At 33.7% G+C, this 27,577-nt stretch overlaps 1 protein-coding gene across 1 annotated transcript in view; it reads right to left on the reverse strand.

Annotated features, from left to right (window-relative positions):
• Positions 1 to 27,577, reverse strand: part of LOC150110585 (FIGNL1-interacting regulator of recombination and mitosis-like) — a 390,780-nt gene that overhangs the window by 175,331 nt on the left and 187,872 nt on the right. Inside the window, exon 12 of the mRNA XM_090399827.1 lies at positions 3,064 to 3,127. Within this exon, the coding sequence (XP_090255953.1) occupies positions 3,064 to 3,127 (64 nt within the window). The remainder of the gene's footprint in view (positions 1 to 3,063; positions 3,128 to 27,577) is intronic.

Below are 27,577 nucleotides of genomic sequence, written 5' to 3' on the forward strand. Positions count from 1 at the left end.
TAGATCTTGCCAGGAACACTCAGTAGGGAAATACCTCTGTAATTCTCACATTCAGTTTTATTTCCCTTTCTATATATGGGTACTATTAGAGCTCTACTCCAATCATCAGGAATTCGTCCCTCTGTCCAGGCCATCTGAACTATGAGTGCAGCCACTGTAAGACTTTTATACCACTTCAGCATTTCTGGTCGAATATCATCTACTCCTGCTGTCTTTCCACATTTCAAGCCTTTGATGGCTTTTTCTACTTCAAGTATGAATATGTATTCCTGACTGCATGCCTGGTCAGTGTTTTTTTATCACTGTGCTGTCATCACTGCTTGTTTCATTTAGCAATTTTTTGAAGTAATTACTCCATACTCAAGGATATATTTTTCTCCTGTTTTCATGCCACCTTTATCATCTCTAACTCCTTTTACAGCACTCTTTCATCCATTTCTAAGCTTCTTCAACAACCTCCGGTTTATCTTACCACCACCTTGATATTTATTTTCTATGTTCTTGCCAAAGTCCTCCCATGACTTTTGTTTAGCTAATTTTAAATATTAAATATTAAATATTAAAAATTTTTAATTTTTAATTTTATTAAAAATTGAGAAAAGTGTTTTTGGCTATTCTTGTTATTATTATTTTTAAAATTATTTCACGTTAAAATGTATAATTTGTTAAATTTGTAATAAATATCGATTATTGAAAAAATATCTCAATTATACCCTATCCATAAGTAAGAAATATTTATTCGTGTATGAAGTATCCATAGTTATAATTATTTGTAGAAATTTATAATTATCCGACAGAAACTAAAATATCCCCTAACTGTTTTGGGCAGTGTAGAAAGCCAGGAGGTCAGCTTTTTCTAGCATTTTTTCTGTAGGTGAGGATATAATTGTACCATCTGGGTGTAATAGTGGTGGGAGTATTATTGGCAGAAGTTACAGCCAACAGCTTTGGCCAGAGCCCAGAGAGCATGACTGCCGTTTGAACAGGATGCAAGTTTCCTGCTTTTAGCTTTCTCAACGTCAGCTTTCAATGTGGTGATAATATTCTTGCAGCTATTCCAGGCTTTAGTAGATGCGACAGAGGAAGATGGAGTTTGGGATGCAAGCCAATCACAGAATGCTTGACTCTTTTCTTGTATAGCCCTGGCACACTTGTGGGAGAACGATGACTTAAATTGAGGATAGGAATTTACGGTGTAGGAGAATAAATGTTTCCATGCCGATAAGAATTATTTTGGTGATTCATTCCGCACACAGTTTTGACTCAAATAGTCGGAAATAGTAATCTGAAAAAGGAAATGAGGCATATAAGTTTTACAGATCATCTCACCTGACATTCTTGTGATGCCATACAATGTATGGATGTGAGTGGTTGTGTATGTTGTGTTGCTCCACAGCTGCACTAGATTGTGGTCTGAGCTACCTACAGGAGAGATAACGTTCAAAGCATACTTAGATGGGTGACTAGTGAGGAAAAGATACAAAGTGTCTGAGGCGTGATTGAGGCTGTCATATTCTGGTGGGTGTGTAAACAATATGTGTGAAATCCTTTGTGACTGCAAATGTCTTCACCTCATAACTTGCTTGATCCGTTTACAGCTGAAAGAGGGCAGCTAGTTATTGCTGACTGGTTTTAGAGTAATTACTCCAGACATCTAAAATATCTTTATTTTCAGTTTCATGTTCTTTCATATTTTTCTAGAACAATATTTGAGTTCATCTCTGAACTCAAATTGATTCCTTTTACACTCTCTTACACACACACCTTTCTTTTTAAATCTGATATTATTATTATTATTATGTACAGTATTTTTATATATTATTATTATTATTATGTACCGTGTTTTTATATATATTATTATTATTATTATGTATAATGACCGAGCATGAAGTGTAATATGCATTAATTGTAAATATGTAAATACTCTGTACGATGAATATAGAAAAATTGTTATTTTATACATAATGTGTAAACATGCAAAAAATGTCTGTAATAATCATATGTATGTAATTCATCTGAGACATTATTATATTATTATTATTATCATCCATTATTCAAAACTTTCGTGTAATCTTCATTGTTAATATTAGAAGAACAAGTGTTGTAAATATAGATGCAAAAAAAAGTATAATCAAAATTTTAATTGAAATGCAATGTAGAAAATGAATCACATATGCAGCACTCAGTGCTGAATTTTGTAAAAATGACAAGTTGGAATGTCACTAAAGATGATTATCATAATTGTGTAAATATTTCAGAAATCAATAAAAAAAAAAATAATAATTATTATTATGTAACACCTCCAGGGAGTCCAAAGACTCATCAAGGGAGGGCACATACTCTACAACTCTGTCTCCACCACTCAAACCACCAACTACAACGAACTGCAACTACCATCATCATCTACACCAACGGCATCTACTGCCCATCATCACCACTAGTATTTTCGCAGACAATCACAAACATCCATGCCCACGGTGGGATTCAAACCCACAGCCTTTGTCTTGAGAGTGAATACGCTAACCACTCGGCCAACCAGGCTGGTAAATATTCAATTTTATCCTGCTCAAAACTTTGGGGGGGTCTTAAAGAACCTTCACACTTCACAGAGCCTTCTTTCTGACCTAATTTCCAATCCTCACCTTCTCATGGTGCACCCTCTTAATAGGCATTTGCTGAATGAATGAGAATGGGCTGGCAATTTGGAATTTTGTCAACCAGATTGTACTGTTATTGGCTAACACCAAAACAAAATGATGGACTCATATTCAATTAAAAAGATATTCACTTTAAAAAATGGTAGTTGAACTATTTTAGTGGAACTATTTTAGTAACTATTGATACTATTTTAGTAACTATTGATACTATTTTAGTGGAACTATTTTAGTAACTACTGATACTATTTTAGTGGAAACTACCAGTGACAGTGATAAGACTTCATTACAATAGGGGGAAAGGAAAACAGAAAAAAATATTACTTAAAATAAAAAGTATATACTACTCTTTGATATATTTCATCATTAGCATTCACAATCAATCTTACATTTTCTAAGAATGAATTACCTCTGTGGTTTTCCATTGCACATTCTACCAGGTAAATATAATGGAAGGAATATTTCTGTATAACCTATAACAACACAGTTAATTTTTTTTTAGTTTTTTTCACAATTCATAAAAATGAATAATTAACTTATTGTGCCATTAGATCATAGCATTTCATAGCACCTACAACAGAGTTAAATCTTTTTTTTTTTTTCATCTTTTATAATTCATAAAATGATTTATCACTAACCGCTACCCATAATGTTATAAAATTATGAAACAGAAAAAGTTCTCGAATACACATACTATAAAAAATATTAACCAGAAAAAAATGAACTATACTAGGTTATACTAATGAACATTAAACCAAAATGCATTCAAAGCATTTAGGTTTCATGTTCATTATGCTAACCAAGAACCTTAATAACCTCCATCAATCTTACAAAACACACTGATTATAAAAAAGAATATGAATTATTAAGAAGTTCTATTTGATAACAAGACTGATCTAATAAGAGAAAATGTGTAGTAACACCAAATCAACACTAATGAAGTAACTTATTCTGAATTATGGCTTTCTAGAATTCTCTTCAGCAGTAATGTTGAATAGCAATAATCTTTTGCAGCTAAATAAAACTCACTATGGATTAATACTTATGTAATATTTTTAGTAAACACAGACTTTTCACCCTAGAGTCAAGGGTATCTTGGGTATGACTTTCAAATTAAACAACTAGAAGAAAAAACCAGAAGACTTGTTAATGGATTTAACTGTCCTTATGTCAATAAATCCATAAATAACTACAGGGTTTCCTTGTCATCTGGCTCCAAGATATGGTTTATCATGTTTCCATTCCTTATATGTTAAAATGCCAAAATAGCTGAACTATTTCTCTTCTTCTTCTTCTATGGGTTCTTCATAAACTGCTTTAATCAATTACCCTACAGGTGTCCTTTTGTCCTATTAATAAGATTTCTGTTTGTTTTTTTTCTTTTAGGCTCTAAAAAAAAAAAAAAAAGAAAAAAGAAAATGATAGCTAGATAGATATATTTCCACCTTTAGTCTGTCCTGGAGTTTATCAAATTTTCACACCAGCGTGAGTTATATGTTGTCCAGATTGGTAAATCAGCAGCTATTCATTGTGATGAACCTCAATTACATTAAATTCCATGAGCTAGAACAGTCAGAACTTTCAGAATACACCATCTCTACCAAACATTGAATCCTTTGGAAGAAGATTAAGATCCTTCAAAAAAGTAATTGTGTTATGACTTATTCAAAAGAAGTTGTGAAATCTTGCTTCATTGTCTGAATCTAAACAGAAATGATAAACTAAAGCTATTTTTTTAACTTAACTTGTACATATTTGGTCTGATGTATTACAATAAATAACTTTTATTATTAAAAGACCAGAAGATAAATGATAAAATATATATATACAAAGAGCCAACAAGTTTCACAAGCCACTGTCTAGCATTTTCAAGGATGAACTGGTGTGAAAACAAATGCATTGAGTTACATTTCAAAAAACATACACTTTAGTAACTGTTAGGCCGTTACATTTGATCATTCTGTTTGAAGGCGTGCATGTGTTCGAAAGCTTCAGTCAGATACCGGTACATGACCACGTGTTTTGTAGTTGTTTGCATATTGTAATTCTGTTGAACTGAGAGAGATGAGATTTTTCCATATGTCTTTAAAAACAATGCCCTGATTTCTATTTAAATTATTGCCTGTGCGTAATACCACAGCTGCTTCTTTTAAAGTTCTGTATCTGTAGTCATTCTTGATGTAAGGCCTAGAACTGTTTTTCCAATCTATAACGTGATTTGATGTTGAGAAATGATGTGCTAAACCAGATGTGATGATTCTATTATGATTGACATCCCCCACATGTTCCTTTTGTCTTATTTCAAAACTTCTCGAAGTCTGACCAATGTAAGAAAGGCCACACATGCATGGAATTTCATATACTCCAGGACATTTGAAGAAAAGTACCTCATCTTTAGGTGATCCTAAGATTTGTCTGATCATGGTAGTTGGTTTAAAAACCACTCTGATGTTATGAGCTTTTAACATTCTTGCCAATTTTGTGGAAACTGAATTAATATATGGAATGACAGCTGTGGACACACATTGGGACTCCATTCCACATTGTTGGGGGTTGTCTTTAAAAAGCAATTTGTTTAAAATGTTAGAAGGGTATCCATTAAGCAATAGAGTGTTAGATATTAGTGACAGTTCTCTCCGTACCTCTGTTTCTTTTGAAATCGACCTTAAGGCTCTATTACGGAGCATGTGAATGATGCTGTGTTTTTGTGATCTATGATGGTTGGACGAATAATGTAGATATCTACCAGTATCTGTGGGTTTCCTGTAAATGGACAGTTGGAAATTGTTATCTTCTTTCTTCACTAGGATGTCAAGAAAAGGAAGTTCTTTGTTTTTCTCTAGTTCTATAGTGAATTTGATCTTATTGTGTAGTGAGTTGATTTTGTTCAGAAATACGAGAAAGTTTTCCATGGTGTCTTTCCAGATGATGAACACGTCATCGACATATCTCCACCAAATTGATGGTTTTGGTACAATGGTGGAAAGAATATCCTTTTCAAGTTTTTCCATAAAAAGGTCTGCGCATGGTGGTGACAGAGGGCTACCCATGGCTAGTCCTTCCAATTGTTTTAATACAGTGTTGTTGAATTTGAAGAAATTTGAATTCAGGCAATGATGAAACAGTTGTGTGATGTCTTGAGGGAAAAGATCTTGCAGAATGTTAACTACCTCTACGATCGGTACATTAGTGAATAAGGACACTACATCCAGATTAGCCACAATGTCCGTTTCTGATATTTTCATACTCTTGATTTTTTCTACAAAATGTTGAGAGTTTTTAATGTAGGTCTCTGTGTGTCTAATTGTTCCTTTCATTAATTTTGCCAGATGCTTTGCTAGTAGGTATGTAGGTGATGATCTTCCATCAACTATTGGACGAAGAGGAACGTTTTCTTTATGAATCTTGGGAGCTCCATAAAGGCGTGGAGTTATAGGATGTAATGATTTAAGTTGTTTTTTAAGTTCATCCGACCAGCTGGTCATATTGCGGATAAGAGAGTTAGTCTCCAGATGATTACTCATGATGGGGTTTTTATCTAAGACTTGGTAAGTGGAAATGTCTGCTAGTAACAAATTAATCTTGTCGAAGTAATCTTTCGAGTTGAGAATGACCGTTGAATTTCCTTTATTGGCTTTTGTTATTATAATGTCTTTGTTGTTACGTAAGTTGCAGAGAGCTTTCTTATCATAAGGAGTGATATTAGGTATTGGTGGTTTTGCTGAAGCAAGAATAATCGTACTCTTGAACCTGATCGCATTTGCTGTAGCCTCCGGAAGAGGAAAAAGACTTTTTTCTATCCCACATATGAAATCTATTTTAGGGATAAAATTAGGGGAGATGGCAAAGTCGAAACCCTTTTTTAGGATTTCTGATTCGTGATTAGAAAGCTTGTGATCTGAAAAGTTAAAAATCACTTTGTTGTTAGGCAGACTTTGATGCGACTGGAATTTTTTCTTATATAGAAATTCGAATTTTTTAATTTGTCTAATTTTACTCGTTGTGAAAGTTTTTTCGTAGCTCCGATGTAATACTTGGTCTATATCATTCCACGTCGTGTAGTCTAAACTGTTCGATATGCCATCAAATTGATCTCTACACTTCGCGTCAATAATGTTAAGCTCATACCTGGTATGTTGTATCCTTTCTCTTAATAGTGCTAACGAAGTCTTGTGATATATTCTTTTTGCTGCTGTAGATTGGATATGCCCTTTTACTACTAAGAACTTCGGGATGATAGCGATATTTAAAGCTATTTTTATTGAAATAGCACTTACCCATTCTGTGAGGAACAGTTTTTTTTTTTTTTTTATTAATACTTTTTTAATTAATACTTGCATTTTATTTAAATTTGTAAAGTTAAGACTTTACAAATGTCTTAACTTTACAAATGTATTTCATTTGTAAAGTTAAGACATTTGTATTTCAGATAATGATTTTTTTTCAGACTGTATTTCAGACTGTTTCACTCTAATATATCATGTACACGTAGATCATGGGTTTCATTGATGAATCTTCTTGGGTTTCTCTTCTACTTGTTTAATTTGCAAGTCATACTGAAGATACCCTTGACACTAGGGCAACCATTCTGTGTTTAATAAAAAATACTACATAGGTATTAATCTGTAGTGAATTTTAACTGGTATAGCTTACATTTGTTAAATATTTTTTTTTTTGCTAGTGGTTGATACATTTGATTTGTTGTAGACATGAGTATGAACCACAAAATATACATAATAATAATGCTTCTACAAACTTAAGCACCTTTGTTATAATAACTATGACACAGATGTGCCAACACTTGCAACAGAACTTCAGCTTTTTTACTGCAAAAATTAGATTAGTTATTTGAGACTTATATCAAACTCCGGAATATCATCTTTAAGACTGTAATGGTTTATGTTTTATCCTTAGTTAGGTATAACAAAGGATAATAATGCAACAAGATATTAGTAGTTCAGTTTTCATGATAACTAACAAGTAATGTTTTTAAAAGATTAATTGCATCCTAGGTCTTTATATCAACAGTATAAGTGTTCTGGACATATAAGTTGCATTAAAAAAAACTTTCCTTTTTTTTCCCTAAAGGAAAAAAATTATAAAAAAAAAAGGTTCGAAATTATTGAAATGCTCAACAATGTTCATGAAAATAAAAATGTCCACATCCCTCATAATTCTGAATATGTGAAATGTTTTTCCCAAAGTGAACAAGGTGATGGGATGGGGGAGAATCTGCTATTGAAAGAGCTGAATGTGGATACTCATAATATGGAATAGGGAATAAACATTAACATGCATATATCCTGATATCAGTCTCTTCACTAGCCTAAATCTTATCTGAAATCATTAGGGAAACTCCTATATTCAGTTTTATTTCATTTTTTATAAATCAATACTATCTGATTCAATCATGTGGAGTTTAATCTTATGACTAGGCCTTGTTAATTACACAGAGTATTCTGTGTAATTCATAAGGATACCGTAATTCATATGGATACTGTAATTCTCATATTCAGTTATTGTTTTTTTTTTAATGGATGGATACTATGAGAGTTCTACTCCAATCAAAAAAACAAAACTTTCACACATCCATATCTGAAAATTTCTAGTCAAATGTCATCAGCTCCAGCTGCCTTTCCACATTTCAGGTTTTTGTTGGCTTTTTTTTTACCTCAAGTGTTTAAATGTACTCCTGACTATATTCCTCTTGAATATTTTATACCACTTTTTACCACTTTCATTTAGCAGTTCTTCAAAGTAATTTGAAAGATTTCTAAATGATTCCCAGTTTTTATATATAGATCTGAAAACTAGGATTGAAATAAAATGTTTATGAAAGACTATAGACAACAGACATGAGAATGGCAGGCAGTTTCAAGTAGAGTAGGCAAACATCAAAATGGGAACCTGGAGAATGAGATTTACTTTTCCCTGTGATCCTACAGAAATTTCTACTAAGGAACAAATGGAGGAATTTTTTGTCATTACAGGTGGCTGACATAAAATAAAAAAGGTCAATGGCTGATGTAGATCGAAACAGCAGAGCGAAAATTATATAGAAATATATCATTAATATTATACGGGTATCTCTATGGAGTCAAAAAACTCATCATGGAAGATCCATTATTCCCACAATACCTATCATACCTCTCCTTAAAGCCATTCACTGATGATGATGCACCCACAGTCACTTCTTGCAACCATTCCACCCATTCACCACTCTCGAAGAGAAATATTTAGTCCTAACCTCCTTGCTAAAACACATTCCTACACAATTTCCATGGGTGATCCCTTTCTCTCCCTTCCTGCCATGTAGTAAAAGAAGTCTTCAGTCTCATTCCTTTAATAATTCATATGCTGCCTATTATGTCTCCTCTTTTTTGTCTAGGAGCTAGTTTTTGGAAGCCCACAGACTGTCAGTCTATTCTCATAGGAGCATTCCACAGACCTGCCACAATCTTTATCACTTATCCATGGATCCTCTCCAATGCTTCGTTATCCCCACAGAATCCAAGTATCCAGATCTGCATGCAGCAGTAGTCTAGATGCAGCCTTATTAAAGAATTATGTAGGGGAATAATCACCTCCTCATTCATGTTTGCTAGTATGTTCTTCAACAACCCATAATCTGATGTACTGTTTTAGCTGCCTTCGCAATATACCCTCTAAACTTCAACTCTTGTCCACAATCACCCCCCCAAGTCCCTGGCCTCATCAGTTGCCAATGTTATGCTGTGCCAGATCAGACCTTTGAAGTTTTACACATTCAGTGTATTATCCATGTTAAATTTTTTCCACAGAATGACCTGTCTGCCCAGCCAAATTACATTCACGAGGGATTTGGTAAATACCAGCTAAAGATAGAGGCAACAGTTTGTCTTTTATAGATGGTAACAGATGATTTTTTCCACAGAATGGCTCTGCCCAGCCAAATTACATTCACAAGGGATTTGGTAAATCCCAGCTAAAGATAGAGGCAACAGTTCGTCTTTTATAGATGGTAACAGATGAGAAATTTTGTTAATAGGAAAAAATAATACTTCTTCAAAATTCCACCAAAATGATAAGAGATGCCAAAAATATAAGAGATTGGAACCCTGTGGTCTGTTATAGAATCATCAGATGTTGGAACATAAGAGTAAATTATCTGTTGGATTTGATGAGGATGGTAACCATTTAATTCCATTACAGTTTTCACAGTGAGAAACTCTTATTAGCTTGAGGGAGAGGAGAACACATTATGTACTCCATTAATTAATAACTTGATACACCAATTTTTTGAAAGGTGTGCTGAGCAGACTTTTTGATGAAAGTATCTGCTTACTGGTTGACAAAGTACCAGAGGCTGTGCAAGTAAGGATGTCCAAGAATGGAAAACTACCAATAATTTCTTTTTTCATTGTGAACTGAATGCACAGGTGAAGGCTTTAGGAATTAGATATAGAAAAGTGGTAACTTCATTTTCAGAATGAGGCCAAACAGCAAAAATGTCATTGACATAATGAAACCAAAGAGAGGGTTGGGATGAATGGATGAGAACAGGGTATCTTCCATAGGTTCAAAAAATAGATTGCCAAAGGTGGAGACAGGGTTACTCATGGCAGTATAATCTGTTTGTAGATATTGTTTTTCAAGCTGAAATATCCTGATTATTATTATTAAGAGAGACTGCCAGGAAGTCAGGGACTCACTGAGGAAGGCTACATACCACACACACACCAGTGATCATACTTGTTCTGGAATTCATTCACACTGCTTGTACCCACAACATCTTCTCTTGTCCTTTCCTCACCCTTGATAAAATAAAAAAATACAAACTGAAATCCTGTATGACCCTTTTAGAAGTTTGTAAATCTCAATCATATCAGTCCCCTTTCTCCTGTTTGCTAGTGTCTGCAGTCTAAAAATTCTCAATCTGTCTTCATAATCAGCATTCTGTAATCCTGATATCATTTTTAACACTCTCCTTTCTCACTCTCTCCACTGAATCAGAATCACAACAGAAACCAAGAGACCAGGCCTGCATACAACAGTCCAGGTGAGGTCTTATCAAGGCCTTGTAAACACAAAATAACATCCTTATCTTTACATGTGAAAGTTCGTTTCAGCATTGCAATTAACTTTTGAGTTGCATTTGCAATCTTTGCTACATGAATCTTTGCTACTCGATTCATTCTGCAGTACTGCATATCAGCTACATTCCTGATTACCAGACCTATCTTTGCAGCATCAGCAAACAGCTGTATGTCTCCTGTCAAATCCTTCCCAATGTCATCAATGTACAGATTGAATAACAGTGGACCAAGCTCTAATCCTTGTATTTTTAAACCACTGGTTACCTTAAATCTTGCAGATTCACATCTCCTGTATAACACTTTTTTCAGTCAGCCATCCTCTTATCCATGTCAATAGCTCATAATCCAATCCCATATTCTCCAATTTGCACAATAGTTTTCCATGCTATACTCTGTCAAAAGAAAGCCTTAGCAAAATCCAAAAATATTACGGTGGTGTATCCATTCCCCTTGTCTAACTCAGTGGTTACATTATTATAGAATGTGAACAAGTTGCTAAAACATGACCTTCCCTTAGTAAACCCTTGCTGTTCATTGCAAAGTAGAGATTCTCTGTCAATCCATTTCTGAATGCGAGCCCTAATGAACTTTTCCCAAATCTTCACCACCACTCCTGAGATACTAGTTGATCAATAGCTGAATAAGTTGGTCTTTGTACTGCTTTTGTACAATGGGATTACAATACATTCTTTCCACTCCTGCAGAAACATACCTGTTCTGAGACTCAAATTACATAAGTCTGGTTAACCTCCCAACCGGCTGGGGTGGATGATATAGTCAGCTCTCCCTAGCTTTTTTCATGGATCAAAATTTCGTCGGCATTCTACCTTTTATCATGCCATTACCTTCCTCTGCCGTTAATCTTGTTACGGCTATTCTATAGCCATTAGTGGATTAACTGCTGCTGAGTGACCTTTGTGTCCCCCTGTCTTTACGTCTATTGTGTTGCTTAGAATTTCATTTACTGTCCTAAGTTATTTATCCTTTCTTGCCTCTAAAATGATTTATTGTCTCTCCTCAAAAATTGAAACGAATTTCACATATGCAAAAGAAATCAATCCTGAAATGACCACTGATCAGCTTTTGCAATAAATCTATTTAGTGATAGTAAATTTGGTGTATTTTATTCTACAAATCAGTGCACTGGAAGAGTTGCACTGATTGTTCTTTCACTTTACGTATAATAATTGAATACTTTTTTTTCGAATTTCAGAATTTTTAAATGTTTGCTTTGAAAATATTATGTCAAATATTAATATTTTTAAATAATATTTATTGAAATAAATATGTACTTTTGCTTGTTTCTAGCCAAATAGCATTATATGAATCATCACATTTCAGTTTTAGAAACGATTTTTTGTTATTCATAAAGACAAAAAAAAAAAAAGGTTTAAAATGCTAAATTGCATTACTCAGTTTCTGATTGTGTCTTTTTGGTATCAAAAATTTATATCCAATGATATTTAAGCAGTGATTCTTTGCCTTCGCCTTTTATTTATTTATTTATTTATTTGTATTATGCATATTACGATAATATCTAATGCATATCCTCGTAGATATGTTGAAAATGTGTGAAAAAATATCATATACGGAATGATTCAAAATTTTTGCTCATTTTGAAGATTTTCTAATGCTCCCCCCCCCCCCCCCCCACCATCTTATTCTCTCCTGGAACTGAATTGCATAACTACTCTAAATTTCTATACAGGCTTGAAAGCTTTTCTAGACATCATTCAAAATCAATTACTTCATTGTACCATTTTGACAAAAGATATACGGCAATCAGATTGTACCGTGAAACTTCTAATTCTGTTCTATTTATTTGCAATCTAAAATCAGCTGTTCGGCTGTCCACTGAAATTATGTGAAATTTTAGAAATAATATGCTATATTTTCACCATGCAAAATTGTTTATATGCATGCCACACAAAAGAAAGTTCAGTAGTATTATTTTTGTTTGTTTTTCTTTAAAAAAATCTAAATATTACTTCTGCTGCTGGAAGCTATTTCTGAAATAATCTACGTCCTATAAATACTTGGTAATATCTTCTTAGCTGGAGGAAAAGTTGAAGGCTTACTCAGTGCTATTGAGAAGAAAGGGGAGAACACTAAAGTCGCACTAAAGTGCCTCAGGCTGTAGTGCAGAATATGTCAAGAATGTCTTGTTTCCTTTTCGATTGTTGATTACCTATATCCTAACAGAAATACTGACATTTCGTTTACATGCTTATACATTATTTATGCCAAAATAATTGCTTAATTTATAATGATCAGTTTCACTTTTATTATCAAAAATTAGAAATTAAATCATACAATTATCTTGAAAAAGAGGATTTGAATTATTTTCAAAGAAAAGGTGCATATGCGTTTCATAATCTTCTTTTTTTTTGGGGGGGGGGTATAGACCTAATCAATCTGCGGATATTTCAGATAATTTATTTCATAAATTGTTCGCAAGACAGCTGTTACAAACGTAAATCACTTGGGGATCATGCCCATTCATTTTAGTGTAAAATAGTAGCAATAGATAGGTAATCTAGAAGAAAATGTTGTCTGCTGATATTAGAATCTTAAGTGAATAATTTTTCTGACATGATTTCTCTATTCGTTATAATGTAACCAATTTCCAGATTTTTTCCCTCATGCAGACTCCATGTTATATGCAGTGATTTCTTCTTTATACTACAAGAAAAAAAAATCAGATAACAGAAGAAAAATATGTAGTATTTTGTTTTGTGTTTTCTTTGTGTTTTGAAGAGAAAGTGCAAATGACTTTTTTCTTACTATTTTTGCCATTATAACATCTCATATAATTATAAGAGTGACATTTTATCATTTTTCTCCCATACGAGAAACAGAAATAAGGTAGTAATAATATTGTTGATTATGTCAAACTTCATTGTAGCAGAAATTTTTATTACAAAATTTTGTAATATATATCTCCGAAACAAGAAATTTGGAACCCATATCACATCAATGTTGAGTGTTGGCAAGGTGAAAATGTTCCCGTTATTATTTATATATTTCATTTATTAACTGGGGGGGACTATGCCCCCTCGTGTTCCGGTCTGGCAGGCCAGTTCTCCTTCAATTGTGATAACTCGAAAGAGGGTTCCGAACCTGAATTCTGATGACTCGAATTTTGAAAACTCGACACTCAGGGTAGCCCCTGAGTTTCAAAACGTTTTGAAAAACATGACATAAAAAGGCTTATCATTTTATATATATATAGGGTAGATTTTATTTCATTATTTTTTATTGTTTTGGTGAAATACTTTACCTGGAATACTCTTTCCGGTTCCTCTTATATTTTATTCCTTCGAAAATAGCATTCTGTGTCATAAAAAGAACTTAAAAATTCGCCTTCAAGATGAAAAGGAAACAGTTCATTCAGGTATCCCTCTATCAATATTTGTAGTCCTGAAAAGAACTGTTTTGATGGCCTTGAAAACAAACACTTTTTATTTCATACTGTTCAGAATTTAAAATTCTTGAACAGTGTGGAACACCTTGAAGCAAGGGTAAACACACAAAGCAGTTCTACACTCAGGGTACCAGATTTTTGTTTCCTTTCTGATATTTTTTTTTATTACATACATAACATTTGCGTGCAGGTTATTTTTTTATTAGCCGTTGGTGGTAGATTTTCAGGAAAATGGTTGGAGTTAGCAGCGTTCAACCTCAGATGTCTGGCAGGATTTCCTGTTTTTCTGCTTGCTGAAGAAGGTGCATGTGCATGCAGCAATGCTTTCGCAATTTCTATTCTGTATTCTAGATATGTTATGGTAGACAAACATTTTTTCTTGTGCAGGAGGAAACTGTTCCAAATAACAAAATCTAATACATGTCCAAACACTTTTTTGTAATATTTTTTATGCTGTTTCCTCATTACAGAGTAGAATGATAGCTGCTGATCGCACCTGTCGACTCCACCCATAGTGTCGTTGTATGCACACACAGCAACGGGTTTTTCTTTCTTCAAACCATGCTTCTCCACGGATTCTGTTGATGGATTGTGCAGGGAAGACAGCAGAAAAACATCTTTTTTGTCATTCCAACGTAGTGCAAAGACTTTCCCTCGCTGATAAGCTCAGATTTCCCCCTTCGATAGCTTTCCTGAAGTCAGATCTGGAGGCATATCTCGCCTTTTTGCATTTACAGTACCATAACTATCTGTACAATGCTGTAAAAGCAAATAAGCGAGTTGAGGACACATATAGTAATTATCCATTGTAATGCAGTAACCTTTCCCCAGTAAAGGGTCTCTCAATATCAGACAATATTCAGACAATATACATAAATAATATGTATATTGTCTGATTTATAATTTGTTAATTTATAATAATCACCAGATAGTTTCAGTATCGAAAAATTAAAGTTATGTGGAACAATCACTAGAGAAAAATAACGAATTAAATAAAAACTGTACCTATGTTTCATAACAGTTTTTGGGTGTGTGATAGTAATGCCACGGGAGGGAGGGGGGGGGGGGTTAAACTATCAGAGGCAAAATAAAGTTCAATTCTATTGTGAAAGGAAATGAAATTTTGATATACATATTTTGAATGATAAAAATAAGCAAATCTATCGCTTACTTTAAAAATTGGAGAATAAAATATCTGAATTATGCAAAAAATATAAATTTAAATCATAACTGTTAATTTCATTTTGTAATGACCAATTACACAAGGAAACCAAGAAAGGGAAAGTACAAAGAAGAGTAAATTACTATACAACATGAAGAAAAAATTTAGTAATATGATTAAAGAATTTCATGTTATTCTCTATAAAGCAAAGTTGCTCAAGCGTGTCCTAAAGGAAATCTGTTAAGTATTATTCGATTTCGAAAGTTTTGTACAAAAATAAAAATAATATAAACTGGAACGTCGGCAGCCAGTTTTCTTTTCTTTTTTTCAAAGAATATTTCAAATAATTATCGTGAATTAATTTCTTCGAGAACAAAGTAAAATCTTTTGTCTAGTAAGCTATTAGAAAAAAATCAGCGAAAAAAAATAAAAAATTAAATTGGCTCTCCAAGGTAAGGCTTTGCTCACTTAAATATTTTTAAGTGAACAAACTATACAAGATCTTTATTTTGTCCAGACATTAAAATTGTATTGTACAATAAAAAGAGAAAACAAAAATATAAATTATTTCTCTATTTTTAGTCTATCCTATATAACTAAAATCCAGTTGACCAGCATGGAACAAGGAAGTGCGTTTCTTGTTATAGGCAACTGAGAGGCAGCTACGAATGTGAGATAATCCGATTAACCGTTCTCTTCAGCGTGAGGGTTTATCACACTTTCTAATGGACATGAGGGTCAAATTGCACTTCTTATCCAGGTTATTTAAACAGGTGGGCTGAAACATATCCAGATTTAGTTGGACGTCTATAGACGTCCTAGCCGTTTGGAAGGTTAAAGGAATAGCCAGTTCATCTGAACACTCTTTTAGCATCCATGATGATATCTAATCAGTCCCTATTGCTGAATTCTTATTCAGTTGGTGCAACAGCTGTACAACTACTCAGACTTAGTTTTCTGTATAGTTAGCTTTCTGTGCTTATAATTTTCATAACAGACCTCATCCTTATGCACACAGTATTCCTTCCACATCATCCTTTTCTTACAAATCTCTTGCTTGTTAAGATTACACATCCATTTGACTCCTACCCTATTTATACTTTGAACTCTTGGGACATATTCTGTTATTGCATCAATTGCATCAATTAAATGTTTTTTAAATGCTTTCCATACACTACCAGTATTCTTCCCATCCAGCAACTGATACCACTTGCACTGAATTCAGTATACTTCTCATAATTTGGTCATAATTTCCTGCTTTGGAGTTCAGCATGTAACCTTTTCTGAATGGAACATTCATAAACTTAGCCACTTCTCAAGTGAGTACTGCATGATCACTGACACTAACCAGAGGTAGAATAGTTACATCTTAAATTGAAACACCCTCTGACACTACAATCAAATTTAACAGTCTTTGATCTCAAGTTCATTCTGTCATATGCTGCTTGAGAAAGCCGTCTTGAACAGCTCAATAAATTCAGTTTTATTCTTCTCATGAGATTTTACTGCTACCCAAATCACTGTTTAATTATCCAAACAGTGATTTGGGTAGCAGTTTTGCATCACTCCATAAAGATGAGCGTTTTGCTCATCTTTATGGAGTGATGCATTCTTCATCACTAGCAACACTGATCCACCAAGTCTGTAACAACACTCCACCATGTATTTGATCTTGTTAGATTCCACCTCACACCAGATGGCTTCAAACTTACTGCCACATGAAAAGCAGTATTACAATCATAGGTCTCAACACTAACTGGTTTCAAGTCATCCGATATCATTAGCAGCTCGCCCCTCCTCTCCTATCCTGTCTATCCCTCCTAAAAATACTGTACCCTTTACATTTGATACCAGTTAGTATGTCTGATTCGTATAGCCAAGTCTCACTAATGCCTACAACCTGAGGTCCCAACATATTTAACAAGGCAACAAACTCTAAGCCTTCGTTTCTGATACTCCAAGCATTTGTGCACAGACATAACCTAGATGCATGTTCTTTTGTATACTCTTGTATGTAGTCTATGTGACACAATTGGACAAATTGCAAATCTCTGTTCTTCTCTAGTACCTTACACATGCAGACATCTTTGCGCATATTTGATGTTTTCGTACCAGACAAACACAAAGTCAGTATCATTCTCTCCTCATTATTTCCATGATAATGCCCATTCCTGTCATTAAAACATTGTCGCTCTTGACAATATATATCGTTGCCATTCCTCCCATTATAATTTAGTCTCCCCTGACTTTCTGTGTCTCAAAGCAGTTATTCGTTTTTCAAGATTCCTGACACTAAATGCATTCAAGTGTAGGCCATCCCTCTTATACAAATCCAATCTTCCCTCAAACTCACTCCACACATCCAAAAACTCACATCTATTCCTTCTACACAGCCTATGCATCGAATTGTTTGACATATAGTAAACTAATAGTGTTAGATAACAGAATGTTGGTAAACAGCAAAACCATGTAAAAGCTGACTAACATATCTGACTCTTGTATCTGAATCTATTTTTTTTTTTTTTGAAGAAAATATGTGGAATTCTTGATAAATGATCTGGATTGTCCAATTATGAGCAGTTAACAAATGTGAAAGAAATTTAGCCATTCTAATGCAGAAAAGTCAATACAATTCATAATGGGCCTTACTGGACAACCTTCTTTATGAATTTTTGGTAGACCACATACACAAGAAGTTCTTCCAAAATGGGTGCATAACTTACACAAAGTATTTTTATCCCTGCTAACATCTTTATCAAGAAGCTTATTTAATTGTTTAATCTGTGTTTATGTATTGTTCTAACTAATTTCTTGATAGGTGAGGTATCCTGTAAAAGGCAGACTATCTTCCTCTCATATGGGTGGGGAGCCTTATCCACTATGCCTTTTGCTTTATCTGCTTTCAAAATAGATATATGGTTCTTTAGTTTTAGTGAAAGCAGTGCACAGAATTCAGTAGCAGAATTGAGTGCACTGCTTTCAAAGCAGCTATTTCAAAACACAGTTTATTAGCATCTTTGCTTGAAAGTCCCAAGAGACTGCATTCGATATAAATATTCGATATTATATAAAAATCAATATATGGATATAAGTACAACAGCAAAATCATGGTCTTTAGCTAACACATTCATCTCAGCATCAGACTATGGATCACATTATGGACACAAGGTCATGAAAAGTTAGTCTGGTTCTACATTGCCAGTGTCGACCATTTTTGGCTATTTTTATAAACCTCATTATTTGTCTTTCTTATCAAATTATTTTTATGGATAATTTAGATGATAATTTAGACAACTGAAAGGAAATGCAAATTGCACTTTTTAGTTCTGTGAAATGATACAGAAAGTATTAAAAACACTAGAGAAAATAGTTCTGTTGGGTCAACAACTAAAAACAATACATGCTTTTCATAACAAGCAAGCTCAAGGAATTAAGGTGGTATGCTACAAAGGCAAACTTACATTCTAAAAAAATATCCTAAGACCTGTTGACAGAAACTCTATATTACTACAAGATTTTCAACGCCCTTTTTAAAGTGGCGACAATTAGGCTTCATGAGATGTTCAATTTTCACAAAAATTGTTGTGACACAGACTTTACCAGAAATAACACACTAGCTACGTGGGAAGAAAGGTGGATTCTAAAATAGTTAAACACCTGAAGTTTTTAATATAGCCTATTATAATGCTAAATTTAATAAATCATTTAATTTCAAAACTTCATAGGCCCAGTAGTAGAACAGTAGCAAACAACATGAAATATAAAGAATTTGTGTCAGCTATTGCTGATATTTTATATATAATAGTTGAGGAAATTAAACTCCAGTAGTGAGTCTTCTATATAATTCTACTGATATTTCAAATAAGGAAAAACTTATAAATTATATGAAATGCATAGATAAAAATCAGACAAGATATTTGTTTAATTCCTCTCCAATATCTTACTCTCTAATCTATCAGATTAGAGATCTGATAGATTAGAGAGTAAGATGAACAAACTTTCTTGTCAGAAGACTGGAAACTGTTTAAAAGGCATTGGAACACAAGTAGCACGTAACGTGCTGGGGAAAATACAATCGATTAGCAGCAAAATTAAAGAGAAACATGCCCATAATTTGAATTTGGCTGCTATATATATATATATATATATATATATATATATATATAAATTAATATAATTTAAAATTATATTAATTTATCAATTAATATAATTTTAAATATGGAAAGCATAAAGATCAAATGAACAATAGCTATGCTTCAAGTGCACTGCTTATGTGAGACACTCAAAGGTTTTTCTCTTTGTGGTGAGATTAGATTATTTGGCAAATACTAAAGTGAGACATGGATAATTTGAATTTTGCTACGATTTTTAAATACATTTTCTATATCGGATATCGGAAAAGTAATCACTTGGGAAATTATAATTTTTCCGTATTTAACGAAAGAAAGGCTGCAATAACTCGTTTTACTTATTCATACACAAGTTCCATCCTCCTTCCACTATAATCACACAATCTGCGAAATTTCTGGCAGTAAATGGGACATTCAGTACATCGTCAATACTGTTTCCCATTGCAAATATAGGCAAAAAAAGTTATAAATTATTTATAGAAAATGATAAATATATATTAAAAACATATCTATATATCAGTGTCATAAACACATCAATTCACTTCACACATGCAAAACAGATAAAACTCAGGAAAATAAAAACCGCAACTCATAACAAATGACAGCTTTCTTACGGATTAGTTAATACAATAACCAGTCACAGCCACTGACTTCTGGGTTTATTATATATATATATATGTATATATAAGGATGATACTTCTAAAAAAAAGGAAATGCAGTTAATAATGCATTATTAACACTTTTCATTATAAAAATTCAAAGTAAGGATCAGAATTAAAATTCAATCACATGATCCATTATGAGGCACATTATAAAGAAAAAAGTGATATAATGGTAAGATAAAAATTTGATATGAGGTTTTTTTTTTTTTTTTAATTTTGTAAACCTACTGTACAATTTAATATTATGAGGAGGTTAATGTTAGGAAATCCAGTTTCTCTGCACTAGAAACCATACACAGTACTTCTTCCAGCCACTCCAAGCCTCCAATAAACAGTGTGATGGTGACTTCACACAGGGCAAATAAAAATAATCTGCTACCTCTTTATTTTACAGAGATGATATACTTTTAAATAAATCTGCTGCAAATTTTCAAGATTATAACTAAATTACATAGTTCCTTTAGCAATTCAGCAGCAAAATTAGCTGACATTAGACACTTTCCTCAGCCACCTAAACAAATGCCACAAACACACATAATTCACAATTGATATTGAAAGTCAGAATGCACTTCTTTTTCCAGATATACTTGTCAGGTCTTTTTCTTATGGCAGTCTTTTCTTCACAGTTTACAGGAAGCTTACACATACTGGCTAATATATACATATAAACTCTTACCACCACCACCCAACACAAAAACTAGGTGTCATTAACACACTAAAAAACAGGGCTTTGAAGATTTCCTCCAATGAATACACACTTAAAGATGAATTAAAAGTTATTAGTAATACCTTCCTGAAAAATTGCTACAGTTAAAATACCATCAACAAAATTCTTCACAAGACCATACTTAAAAACAAATATAAACTGGATTACAATAAAACTGTAACCATGAATACAGAATACTACAGATAAAGATGCCAAAAAATTATATTCTTGGTTTAATCCTTTATCCAAGTGTAAGCAAACAAAGTTTGTGCCTGAACTTTCAAAACTGGGCAACTCGTATATAGAGGCTAATGACTTCACATCACTTGCTTTAGTAGCCCATGCAAAGCATATATCCTTACGGACATATATAACACTATGCATTATCGGAAGGGTCACTAAACTGGTCTGAATAGTGAGGTAGTAAGGAGAATTATGAAATTCTTATCAACAACCCTAATCTTAATAATATTGATGGTCTAAAAATCTAAAAAAAGGGTTGAAAATTAAGCTATTGTAAAATCTCGCATGATTAACATTGTATCACACTTGTTTTACAAGTCTGGTCTAAATATATATATATATATATACGGTCATACCCCAAAGTTACGCAGTAGGTGGGACCAACAAGAAGCACGTAAGTCGAATTCACATAACTCAGGGTATAATTTTGCATGTAATTTATATGTACAAACATACAACTGGGACCAAAGGTTTACAAAAACACCTATATTTTTTAAGAAATATAATCATAATTGTCGTTTTTCGTACATAAAAAAAAAAAAAGAAAGTTATTTCAATGTCGATGGTTTCATAAAATCTAATAGATTTGTCTGACGGCATAATGCCTTTTTCTTGTCATGCAAAATTTCTTCATAGCGAGCTAATGATTTTTTTATTCCTTGCCTTGTGGCTACAATTTGTTCCTCGTTAGAATCTACGTCCTCCGAAATCTGTAAACCTTTTTTTTATGATTGTTCTTACTGTTGATTCCTGTAGATCGAACGTCTGTGCTAGCTCACAAATTTTCATTCCGTCTTCAAAATCCTTAATGATGTTGAGTTTTGTTCCCAAAGTCAATGTTTTTCTTTTCTTGCAAGCTGTAGAAGAATCGGACTTGCTTCTTTTGGACAACATTATTATTTTTTATGTGATAAAATTTTTATCAAGAACATAACATTAAACAATTGCAAGGTTTGTAGACTATAAAAATCGTGTATGAATGGAGACCGCACGAAACACGTCAGTGCTTGTTCACAGCATGTGCAACACTAGCGAATGCGGCCAGTGCCAGAAAGATACGACTCGTGGTGAGGCATGAAGCGGGATGGGAATACGTACACATATAAGAAACTGTGTAAATCTAGATTCACATAAGTCGGGATAGCGTAAGCCAGGGTATGACTGTATATATATATATATATATATATATATAGACTGATTTTTTCCTGGTGGTATACAACAGTATGCAGTACCGGCACCTTTTTTCCTAAGTTTTTAAAAATTTGCGATTTTTTGACAGCATAATGCATTATAAATATTCCGGTAGATGGTACTGTGTTCACGAATTGAATTTTCACTTTTGATTACTCATAAGTTGGTACCCTGCTTTTTCTGTTTCATAGGTTGGTACACAATCAGAAACAGGAAGTTGTGTTCACTTCAGATTGCTTCCAATATCAGTTTATCAGTTCTATATTCACTCTGCAACAGGCAGGTATTCACATGAGTTTTGAATTAATCTAAGTTAAATCAGTGCAATCATTGTTCAAAATTAGTACAATAATAGTTACTTTATGCCAATGAGTAAAAAAAGGAAGGCTGTAGAAGCAGAAATTTTTGACTACTTGTAATCCTGTAAAATAGAAAACTAGCACAGAAAATACACTTGACAAAGAGGATCACGAAACCAAGACCAAAGATCCACATGATCAAAAGGAAGCAGATTCTAATACTGATTGGCCCGAATGTTGGACACTTTTGCAGAAAAATGACTTCTGCGAGAGAAAAGGGAGTGGCGGTATGTCAAGAATAAACTATTGGGCTGTAAAGTGTGTCATGATGTCAGAAGTCTTGCCGTCGATAAACACATGGGAACGAAAATTTCAGGGGAGTGGACAAATGGTAAAATCAGTCCTTTTGGCGAATCTCGAAAACAACAGTTAATGTCATTATGAAAAAACATTTACGATCATAAGGAGAGTTGCAGTGCACAAAGTGTGCCAAAAAATAAAATCTGAAGCAAAAAATGAAACATTAGAGAAAGGTTTCCTAAATACTTTGTCTCATAATAAAGACGTAACAGGAAAAGTGTTTCAAACTGCTTACAAAGTTGCGAGGAGAAATCAATCATTTAACAACTTTGAAGACTAAATAAATTTACAGGAACTTAATGGCCTAGACATGAGATATATTCATCATTCTGAAAATGCTTCCATTAACATTATGAGCCATATTGCAAATGAAATGAGAAAAACATTAATAGACAATATAGTGAACTCCAAGATAGTGAACTCCAAGAACAAAATATCGTTACTTGTTGATGAATCGACAACTGTGAGTAACACAACAACATTGATTGTTATTGTTCATGCAGTTCTTCCTGATTTTGGATCCTGTAAGTCTTTTCCTAGATTTGATCAAATTATCAGATGTAACTGCTAGAGGAATTCTAAACTCTTTAATTAGTCATCTTGAGTGTTTAGGATTATCTGAAGATTATTTAAAGAAGTATTTATTGTCTGTAACTTGTGATGGTGCAGACGTGTTGTTTGATGTGTGTAATGGTGTAAGGAGACTAATGCAAGAGAAGTTTCCTAGTGTTATTTTCTGGCACTGTGCTAGTCATCGATTTGAATTGTCTGTTAGTGACACAGTGCACAATGTGACAGGAGTGAATCACTTTAAGAGTTTCATAGATAAACTTTATGTGACTTATTATGCTTCACCTAACAATGCTAGGGAACTACAGGAATGTACAGCAACTCTAGAACTTCAACTTCTTAATTCTTTCTTTTAAGGTTATATTTACTATTCACTAATAAAGCACTCATATTTACTAATAAAATAAAACTTGACGTTTCGACCCCTGTATCGAGGTCATCATCAGAAGAATACAAGTGTATAAAGAACCAAGCTACATGCTCATGCCTATACCGGTAAACTAAATCTACGTAGTTAATTAATCCTTTTCCCTAACCTGACCTCTAATGATTAAAAAATAATAATAATAAAAATAAAAATAAAATAAAATAAATAAATAAATACAACTACAATAAACTGCTAAAGTCCTCATGTATTAATATTCTTCTGGATAGTTCTGATTGTTATAATATGATTTCTTTCAATTGCTGTTGAATGTTACAAACACTTCACCAGGTTGTCTTCTTGTAGTGGGATTTTTCTATGGCTAGTTTAGGTTGTTATACAGGTTGTAGATGGGTCCACCACATTCTTGAAATGGTTAGGCCATCATTTTTGTTGAGATTTGGGTTGTGTTTGAGCATTTCACATGACTCCTTAAATTTTCTCTCAAACCAGGTTTTGGTGCAGCGTAGGGACTTGGTATTTTTCAAATCAGTTCTGTAGTATGTTTGGAGTGCGTGGTCAGAAAGGCCGGTTTTCCAAAATGGAGGTATTTAATGTGTCCTTTGTGTTCGTCTTGTCTGATTGGGATAGTTCGTCCTGTTTTCCCTATGTATGTATGTTACATGTGCATTGTATTTTGTATACCCCTGGGTGGGCTAGGTGTGGAAGAGGATCTTTAGAAGAACTGAGTAGGTGTCTTAACTTATTTGGGGGTTTAAAGGTGGTTTTAATGTTGTATTTGCATAGTGTTCTGTCTATCTTTTCAAAATGCCTCTAACATAAGGAATGGCAATAGCATTCCCTCTTTTTTATTCTTACTAATATCTTTATGGAGGATCTTGTGAATAGTTTTTTTACTGTATCCATTTTTTATAAATGTTTGGTTGATGATCTTGTATTCCTGTTTTAGAGCCTGTTCATTAAAACAAATAGTTCTAATGAATTATTTGTGAACTCCGCAATTGCTCCAAAGTCAGTGAACAAACTTGATATCATGTATCATATTGAGAGAGGTTTAAGATTCCTCCCCACCATTTTGGCTGATAAAATACGAATGGAAACATCATGTATACTAAATTCAAACAAAAAACTAAGCACCAACTTAAACAAAACCGAAAATCTAGCCCTTAAATCCTTAAAAATTAACCCAGACATTATAATCACGAAAGCAGATAAAGGCAATGCCACTGTCCTTTTAGACCGTACAACATACATTGAAAAAATGAACCATTTAATATCAGACCACACCTACCAAATGGCAAACTACAATCCCACAAAACGTAACAAAAAGAAAACAAATGAATTAATCAAATCCGTCCACACACATGGCCTGAAGAAACAACAAAAAAATTAATACCTCATTATTCCCATGCGCCCAGAATTTATGGCCTGCTAAAAATACACAAACCAGGCACACCGCTACATTCGATTGTTGAAGGAATTTACAGCCCAAATTATCACTTAGCCAAAAAATTAGCGGCCACACTACACTCAACGACCAAGATTTATTAGTCAACTTTGACATAACTTCCCTTTTCACCAATGTCCCAATCAATGACACTATCTTGCTCCTACAGAACCTATTTCCACACGACATCACGGCCCTCTTTGCCCACGTACTCCGCTCCAGACATTTCGTGTGGTAAAACAATTTTTATCTTCAAAAAGAAGGTACAGCCATGGGCTCACCACTTTCCCTGCCAATAATTAACTTTTATATGGAAGACTTTGAGCAACAGTCTCTACAGACAGCATGTCTAAAGCCCAAAATTTGGCTCAGATACGTTGACGATATTTTTGCCATTTCGCTGCACGGCCACGAAGCTCTAAATACATTCCTTAGCCACCTAAACAAACAACACAAACGTATCCAATTCACCATTGAAATGGGAAAAAAAAAAAAAAACACTCTCTTCCGTTCCTAGAGACACTTGTCACACGTCTTCCTTCAGGATGTCTCTCCCTCTCAGTTTACTGCAAACCTACACACACACACACAGCCCAATACATACACAAAAACTAGTTGTCATAAGCACCCTTAAACACAGAGCTCTAACTATTTGTTCTAATGAACAGGCTCTAAACCAAGAATACAAGATCATCAACCAAACATTTATAAAAAATGGATACAGTAAAAAAACTATTCACAAGATCCTCCATAAAGATACCAGTAAGAACAAAAAAGATTTCAGGAATGCTATTGCCATTCCTTATGTTAGAGGCATTTCTGAAAAAATAGACAGAACACTATGCAAATACAACATTAAAACCACCTTTAAATCCCCAAATAAGTTACGACACCTACTCAGTTCTTCTAAAGATCCTCTTCCACCCCCAGTCCACCCAGGGGTATACAAAATACAATGCACATGTAATATACCATACATAGGGGAAACAGGGCAAACTATCCCAATCAGACAAGACACAAAGGACACATTAAATACCTCCATTTTGGAAAAACCGGCCTTTCTGACCACACAAATACAATTGATTGGAAAAATAATAAGTCCCTTCACTGCACCAAAACCTGGTTTGAGAGAAAATTTAAGGAGTCATGTGAAATGCTCAAACACAACCCAAATCTCAACAAAAATGATGGCCTAACCATTTCAAGAATGTGGAGGACCCATCTACAACCTGTATAACAACCTAAACTAGCCATAGAAAAATCCCACTACAAGAAGACAACCTGGTGAAGTGTTTGTAACATTCAACAGCAATTGAAAGAAATCATATTATAACCATCAGAACTATCCAGAAGAATATTAATACATGAGGACTTTAGCAGTTTATTGTAGTTGTATTTATTTATTTATTTTATTTTATTTTTATTTTTATTATTATTATTTTTTAATCATTAGAGGTCAGGCTAGGGAAAAGGATTAATTAACTACTTAGATTTAGTTTACCGGTATACAGGGCATGAGCATGTAGCTTGGTTCCTTACTTGTATTCTTCCGAATGATGACCTTGATACAGGGGTCGAAACGTCAAGTTTTATTTCATTAGTAATTAATAAAATAATCTGTTCAGCACGTGTGTTTTTGTGTCCCTAAATTTACAAATATGAGGATTCAACTTCTTAAAATTGGCAGAATTTTAAGCACTCACTGGGTTGCATCTAGCTTTCACTGTTTCTGCAGTGTGGCAAGACTTTCAAGCCCTCGTCCACCACTTTCTGGAGGCAAAAGAAGACAGAAGAAGAAGCAAAACAGAATGCTCTCTTTATGAAGGCCTTTTAAGAAAAATATCATCATGCAAATTTGTTCTCGATTTGAGCCTTATGTGTGATGCTCTCCAAGAACTTAATTCACTAAGTCTATATTTACAAGAGAAAAATACTGACTTGTACAAAGCAGACAGGAAGATAAAGAATACAGTTCAAATTTTTGAAGAAAGAATTGAAAATCCTGGTCCATACTATGGTATTTTTTTCAAAGTCAGAAGAACATGAAGTTCAAAGGGATTGAGCTCCAGAAAAATGAAAGACACAGTCCGGCAATAAGTTCGTTTGCTTTCTATAAAAGTCTGAAAGAAGCTTTTAGAAAGCACCTGCTTGAAGGAGATGTTGCTGATTTGCCTGAATGTGCTAAGATTTCAGATTCCAAGTATTGGCCAAAAAATCCTGGGAAGCATCTGACATTTGGTGAAGCCAAAATTAAAAAGTTAGCATGCAA

This window comes from Typopeltis vanoorti, chromosome 1 (assembly GCF_054136105.1).
Source record: "Typopeltis vanoorti isolate ZY-2024b chromosome 1, IOZ_Tvanoo_1.0, whole genome shotgun sequence".
In the NCBI taxonomy this organism is placed as follows: Eukaryota; Metazoa; Arthropoda; class Arachnida; order Uropygi; family Thelyphonidae; genus Typopeltis; species Typopeltis vanoorti.